Source organism: Hyla sarda, chromosome 4, assembly GCF_029499605.1.
Source record: "Hyla sarda isolate aHylSar1 chromosome 4, aHylSar1.hap1, whole genome shotgun sequence".
Lineage (NCBI taxonomy): Eukaryota > Metazoa > Chordata > Amphibia > Anura > Hylidae > Hyla > Hyla sarda.
In genome coordinates, this window is record NC_079192.1 from 38,685,576 (window position 1) to 38,693,538 (window position 7,963).

General features: G+C 42.2%; 1 protein-coding gene across 1 annotated transcript in view; it reads right to left on the bottom strand.

Annotated features, from left to right (window-relative positions):
* LOC130367792 (intercellular adhesion molecule 5-like) overlaps positions 1–6,067 on the bottom strand; it is a 35,556-nt gene extending 29,489 nt beyond the window's left edge. The window contains exons 1-3 of the mRNA XM_056570580.1: positions 5,958–6,067; positions 2,682–2,768; positions 1,064–1,276 (exon numbers count right to left, since the gene is read on the bottom strand). Of these exons, the coding sequence (XP_056426555.1) occupies positions 1,064–1,276; positions 2,682–2,768; positions 5,958–6,033 (376 nt within the window). The 5' untranslated portion in view covers positions 6,034–6,067. The remainder of the gene's footprint in view (positions 1–1,063; positions 1,277–2,681; positions 2,769–5,957) is intronic.
* Positions 6,068–7,963: the final 1,896 nt, after the last annotated feature.

The following is a 7,963-nucleotide window of genomic DNA, read 5'->3' on the forward strand; positions in this document are numbered from 1 at the left end:
TTTCAAAACTACAACTCCCAGCAAGCCCGGGCAGCCATCGGCTGTCCGGGCTTGCTGGGAGTTGTAGTTTTGAAACCTCCGGAGGTCCGCAGGTTGAAGACCACTGCGGGTGGGGGAGTTCACTCGAGTATAAGCCGAGGGGGGTGTTTTCAGCACGAAAAATCGTGCTGAAAAACTCGGCTTATACTCAAGTATATACGGTATGTTTTTTTTTTTAACATGGGAGTCAATAGAACCATATGTGCAAAACCTGGTTTGCCCCATACGGTTTTTGAGTTCCCCAGTTTTTTCTTGGAATTTCAATCAAACAAGTGAAACCTTATTCATAATGGAGTGAAAACTTAAAAAACTGATGCAACCGGACATCATTTTTTAAACCGTATACAGTTTTTAACTGTATACGGGTAAAAATTTGTACACACATTTTGATACAGTTTAGTCAGGTTTTGAGAAATCCGTTTTTCATCAAAAACCTGATATGGGAACTGTATTGCGAAAACATGGAGTGAATGCAGCCTCAGTCTGATATTAACCAAACCAAATACATTCGACCAGGCTTTTTGTGTGAAGCAGGTGCTTCCACATAAGTATAAAAAATGTAAGTTGTTCTCCAACATTCAGAAACCTTCAAGATGTCTCCAAGGTGACGTATATTATTGAAACCACGTCTCTGACCAGAGTTGCGACTAAGTGGAACCAGCCCTGTACCAGGGAGGTTTCTTCTTGACACAAAGCCAGTTTCGTCTATTTTGGCTTTATTTTTACACTCATTCCCATAAAACCTACTGTACAAAAACCTATGAAGTTACTGTGTTCCTCCGTATAGCTATACATAGAGATATGCAGACTGGGAAACACTTGTCAACTGCAGGATGTGAGGATAATAAAGTTCTACTACTGCAAAGATACTCAACAAATCTATACCGCTATGTTGCTTCATCTATCTGTCACTTCATATTAGGACTTTATGAGCCCAAAAATACAACATAGAAAACATGTCGTAGTAAGTACATTCCCATCATTTATTAACTATATAGATTCTAAATGCCAGTAGATAACTTACCATGTACTTTGCATATTCTAAGAATAGTTATGATGATAAGGGACCAGAGACAGGAGACCTCCATGGTAAGAAGATTTGTAGAAGGTCTGGGAGGTGTCACAGAAGAAGTGTCCGACTCCCAATGAAGATTGACGGCTGTCAGAGGTGGAGCGGGAAGATCTGCTTGTATCACAGCTCCAGGGCTGCAGGCTGTGGAATAAACTGCTAGCAAAACTGGAGAAAGAGGTTTATTATGACACGTGTGATGGTGAATGGGTGGGATTGTTTAGAGCAACAGTAACCATTTATGGAGCATTGACAGAAAAAACTGGAGCGAGATGTTGTGTAATGAGTCACATAGTACTGTTATGTGGAGCAAGAGGTTATAGGGAGTAATAGGGAGAGACATAGGGAGAGGTTATAGGGAGTAATTGAGGGAGATATAGGAGAGGTTATAGGGAGTAATAGGAGGAGATATAGGAGAGGTTAAATGGAGTAATAGGAGGAGATATAGGGAGGTTATATGGAGTAATAGGAGGAGATATAGGAGAGGTTATATGGAGTAATAGGAGGAGATATAGGAGAGGTTATATGGAGTAATAGGAGGAGATATAGGGAGGTTATATGGAGTAATAGGAGGAGATATAGGAGAGGTTATATGGAGTAATAGGAGGAGATATAGGGAGGTTATATGGAGTAATAGGAGGAGATATAGGGGAAGTTATATGGAGTAATAGGAGGAGATATAGGGGAAGTTATATCGAGTTGTGATGGCCCAGTACGGGATGGTGTTTCCCCGTACCTTCCCTGCCCTCTCAGGCAGTGTCCCTCAGTTTCCCCCATGTAAATAGGTTATGTATTATATTGTGCATTGTACCTTTAATAAATGTGATTGTGAATAAACCAGGTGATTGTTACCCAAGAGGTCCCAGTGACCAGCTGACCCCAAAGGTGACCTATGGGCTCCCTGCTAGTCTCCCCTATATAAACCCTGGGTGGAGCTAGTTCTCTCTCTTGCTTCCTGCTGAGGTCCAGTGCAGTCTTGCCTAGTGTGTGTGTCCAGAGTAGTGGAGACCTCAAAGTCAAGTCCTACAGCCTCAAGTCAAGTGCAAGTAAGCCGAAGTCACTGTCCTGTCAGTAAAGTCAAGTTTTCTGTCTACTCAGTGTGGCCTGCACTAAATTCTCCTGTTTACTACAAATTTCAGCCTGGGAGGTCACTGTGTCACTGGTCACCTCCTTGGGCCTTGGCTGTACTGCATAGACTGTAACAAATGTCTACCCTCAGTAAAGCTACCGTTGTCTGTAACTTGGCGTTGGTGTCTTCATTGCCCCCGTGCCTAGCCCAGGATCCAGTAGCATACCTTCGGGTGGTTAAGGCTAAACCACACCCTGGCGTCATGAACACAAGGGGATAATACCATCTGCCCCTAGGGTAACAACATCTGCCCTGCACCATACACCCGCCACCATACCACAACTATTGGAGTCACGCACAGGATACGGGTGTGTGCCTAATGCCACAAGTCCTCTCCCCTAGTCTGAACTGTGTCCAGTATTGCCTGCAAGAAAATCGCATGCCGATGCGAGTAAAGTTCGTGTCAGAAAGTGTACAGGACTTTGTCGGCGGAAAGTGTTTTACCTGAGGCGCTTGTGAAATAGAGGTCATCTGTTGTTAGTGGGAAGACTGAATCGGCAATAGGCAAGCAGCTTGGTGTGAAGAAATCAACTGCGGGAACAATTATTAGAAAATGAAAGACATACAAGACCGCTGATAATCTCCCTCAAACTGGGGCTCCATGCAAGATCTCAACCCATAGTGTCAAAACGATCACAAGAACGGTGAGAAAAAATCTCAGAACCACACGGGGGGGACCTAGTGAATGACCTGCAGAGAGCTGGGACCAGAGTAACAAAGGCTACCATCAGTAACACACTACGCCACCAGGGACTCAAATCATGCAGTGCCAGACTTGTCCCCCTGCTTAAGCCAGTACATGTCTGGGCCTGTCTGAAGTTTGCTAGAGAACATTTGAATGATCCAGAAGAGGATTGGGAGAATGTCAGATGAAACCAAAGTAGAACTTTTTGGTAAAAAGTCAACTCATTGTGTTTGGAGAAGAAAGAATGCTGCGTTGCATCCAAAGAACACCATACCTACTGTGAAGCATGGGGGTCGAAACATCATGCTTTGGGGATGTTTTTCAGCAAAGGGACCAAGACAACTGATCCGTGTAAAGGAAAGAATGAATGGGGCTGTGTATCATGAGATTTTGAGTGAAAACCTCCTTCCATCAACAAGGGCATTGAAGATGAAACGTGGCTGGGTCTTTCAGGATGACAATGATCCAAAACACACCGCCCAGGCAACGAAGGAGTGGCTTTGTAAGAGGCATTTAAAGGTCCTGGAGTGGCCTAGCCAGTCTCCAGATCTCACCCCATAGAAAACCTTTGGAGGGAGTTGAAAGTCCGTGTTGCCCTGCGACAGCCCCAAAACATCACTGCTCTAGAGGAGATCTGCATGGAGAATGTTAGGGACCGACTGGGGACAGGGAGAGTGAGCCCTAAACTGACCCTAAAACCGCTCTCTCTGCCTATTTGCCCATCCACCCTAACCGGTGGATCGACAACTGGGCGCTGGTCCCTTCCTGAACAGAAGTGTAGGGGCCTAATTAAAAACAAATACTAATAAATAGTCGGTCACAAACCAGAAACATAACAGGAACATAGAACTCTGTAACAGATTAAGTTTAGAGGACACAGATCAGTGAGCAGCACAGAGGACTCTGTCAGCGAACATGAACAGAGTTCACTATGGATCAGCGGACATGAACAGAGGACACTATAGATCCGTGGTCATGAACAGAGGACACTATAGATCAGTAGTCATCTACAGAACTCCAGAGATCTGAATTCAAGAACTAATAAACATAAAGTTCAAAACACCACATAGGAAAACGGATAAGTAAACAGGAACAGACAGGAATATAGCATAATCCCCCAGAACATCCAGAAGACAAAAAGTCCCCATGGACCAGAAACAGGGATCTATCGCTAATCAGGAATATACACATTCCCTATGTAAAACCTCCAGTAGACACAAAGTCCCCATGGACAGGTAATAGGAATGACAGATATACAGGATATATATATATATATAGAACACAGTTCACACTGAACACAAGACAGAAATCGCAGTCCCTCAGGAAACCTCCAGCAGACAGGATTGTCTCCATGGAACAGAAACAGGGATGCCTAATATAGGACACTGTTCACACTGGACACACAAACTGGACACTCCACTCCACTATAGGAGTAGGCATTAATAATAAATCCAAATAGACTAGTGGTTAGTGGCATTCTGGCCCAGTAGGAAAATAGAAATATAAAACACAGAACAACAAATAAATGGATACAAGAGCAAACACAGTGTGAACAGACACATAGCAGAAAGGATAAATAAATCCTAAAACTGACTAAAGAAACACAGCTTAACATCCACTAAGAGCATGCCACATACAAAGAAAATACAAAGTGCATGCTAAAACAGAGATAGTAGACTAAAAGCTCAAATAAGAAGTGTTTCACCCAGCCTTCATTAGCAGCATAGCCAGCAAGTTAGCAAGTCAAGATAAAATGAAGACATAACCTCAAAGTCTCCATTAGCAGCATGTCCAGCATCTTAGCAAGTCAGGATACAATGAAGTATCACCAGCCCAGAGGCTAGACTGGGCTGACAATAAATAGACACACCCAAAGGCTATTGGCTAACAGAAAAGGCAGAAAAAGCCAAAAACATTTTAACCATTCCCTGACCAGGAAACATAAAACTGTTCACACACAGCCAATCCAATAGCTGTGTGTGAACACAGGCCAATACGGGCATGACAGAGGAATGGGCCAAAAATACCAGCAACTGTGTGTGAAAACCTTGTGAAGACTTTTGTTATTGAGCAAACACTTATTTTCCACCATAAATTGCAAATAAATTCTTAAAAAATAAGACAATGTGATTTTATGGATAATTTTTCTCATTATGTCTTTCACAGTTGAGGTATACCTATGATGAAAAATACAGGCCTCTCTCATCTTAAAGGGTTAGCCCAGTTCAGATAGTGGGGGGTCCGACCGCTGGGGCCCCCCCCGCGATCTCCTGTATGTGGGCCAGGCTCGCTGGCCAGAGAGCGAGTGTCAACCACCGTACGAAGCGGCGGCCGACACGCCTCCTCAATACAGCACTATGGCAGAGACAGAGATTGCCAAAGGCACCACTCCAACTCTGCCATAGAGTTGTATTGAGGGGGCATGTCAGCCGCCGCTTTGTGCAGTGGTCAACACGCCCCCTTCCTGCGGGCAGCCGGGCCCCATACAGGAGATCATACAGGAGCCCCCGGGGCCCCATACAGGAGGTCGGACCCCCCGTGGTCTGAAACTTATCCCCTATCCTTAGGATAGGGGATAAGTTTTTCAGAACTGGATATCTCCTTTAAGTGGGAGAACTTGCACAATTGGTGGCTGACTAAATACTTTTTTGCCCCACTGTAGACATGGAAGAAATTTGGACTATTTTGTACCATTTTGGACTATTTTCTATACATGATCTTGTTAAGATTATTAAGACACATAGGAGAAAGAACTTAAAGCAAGTTTCCTGTGTGGGATAGTTACTTATAACACTTAGCTTGGCAAAATAGGAGTTCTATCATCTAAAGCAATCGGTCAATGCTTTCTTATAGATCTGGAAAATAGACTCTTCTGCAGTTAGAATCTATAATACAGAACATCCTAAAACTATAATCTCAATATGGAGATAATGAAATAATTTATTTCATTTATTTGCCAATCTAAATGGTACAATTCCATCCACATTATTCAAATTAATCTTAATTAAATGGAATAACATTTTTGTGTCTCTTACCAAGTCTATGTTTGGATCTCGTTTCTGCTCTTAGGAAAGCTGGATGGTCCATCATCGCATCGTCATGGGCAGCCATAGTGAAGTGGAACTCTCCTTCAGGCCCTAGTGGATATCTGTTTCCATCCAAATCAATTATTTGATGCATGCATCGAAGTAAATGAATAACACACTGACACATTGTTTCACAAGGGTTTATATAGACTTCAGAATTAACATAAATTACCACCCAAATTATTGGTTAATTATTAGTGACGTGTGTGTGTGTGTTTAAAATACGTGTACATAGTTTTTTTTGTCATGCGCAAGTTTGACTTGTTTTGCTTCTAAGCACTAAGCAATTATTAACCGTGTTCTTCTCCCGAAGTATCCAAATGTCATTTTGACATTACTTTATCTCTCTGCAAACAGTTCAATCTTGATTCTCAGGCTGCACTGGGGGGGGGGGGGAGATGCTGATTTCTGTCTGGTCAGCTAATATTGAGCAAAGAACAGAGCAGATGTAAAAGAAGTCATTTTATCAATAAAAAAAAAAAATATATATATATTAAATCTATTACCATTTCCCCCTTGAAATGGCTATTTTTTACAATCTTTCCCTAACATGTAGTACTATCTCATCTGTCCTATGGACTTCTCCAACTCTTTTTCTTCTTGCTGTACGTTAGATGAGTCATGGCTATTCCATGTCCCCCCTTGCCACAGACTTTTTACATAGATTTTGAGATGCTGTCCCTTACATCTATAATGATTCTATATTTGGGAATTTCTGCAATGGGGTATATGGTCCATCATGGTATTCTTCATAGTCGAGGACTGTCCATGGCTTTTTCACACATCTTCTTCAGGAATAGCAGCACACAACAGATGATAAATGCAAGGATGATAAGAATTGTTAGAATTGGTATTCCTATTTGAATCAACATCTTTTGCCAACCCCCCCCCCCCCCATATCCATTAAAATATTGGTCCCAGGGGTCTGACACTCTAGAATTTCTTTCAGGTTCCAATGAAAGGCTTTCTAACTTTTTTTTTTATGGCTATGGCTACTTTACCGTTGGGTCCTGTGTTATTTGGGATTTATGTACAACAGGTATCCCCAAACATTTTACATACCCCTCCTTTCTCGGCTAAGATCATATCTAAGGCCATCCTTTTTTGAAAGGTCATAGTAGATGTGTCGTTAATCTGTTCAGCCTGTCCTTTGAAGGCTTCTATTGAAAAGTTTACAAATCTTTGTTGATTGTAATAGATATAATTATTCCAGTCTACATTCTTATTTATGGTGACTAGGGGTAGTAGGATAGATTCAAATCCTGCTTTTACTTGGTTTCTAGCCTTAAGTTCATCTGGAACCCCCCTTGGGACTCCAATGGCATCAATAAACACATGGTGGGGTCAATGCTTCCTTTAGGGACTTGTCGCCTGTTCCTATGGTGAGTTCCTTGTTCTGCTATTGGTTCATGGTTAAAGATATGCACATACATAAAGACTTTAGTTAATGTGTATTCTCCAGTCCAGTTTCCTTCTAACTGGGTTCTAAGCTTCATATCTCCACACAACCAGTAATCTATAACTCGACATGAGGAACAGTAACCATCAGTAAACATAGAAACATAGAATGTGTCACCAGATAAGAACCATTTGGCCCATCTAGTCTGCCCAATAATCTGAATCCTATGAATAGTCCCTGGCGCTATCTTATATGAAGGATAGCCTTATACCTATCCCTATCTTATATGAAGAATAGCCTTATACCTATCTCTATCTTATGTGAAGGATAGCCTTATACCTATCCCTATCTCATATGAAGGATAGCCTTATACCTATCTCTTTCTTATATGAAGGATAGCCTTATGCCTATCCAAGGCATGTTTAAACTCCTTCACTGTATTTGCAGCGACCACTTCTGCAGGAAGGCTATTCCATGCATCCACTACTCTCTCAGTAAAGTAATACTTCCTGATATTACTGCAGAAACCTTGGCCCCTCTTATTTAAAACCATGTC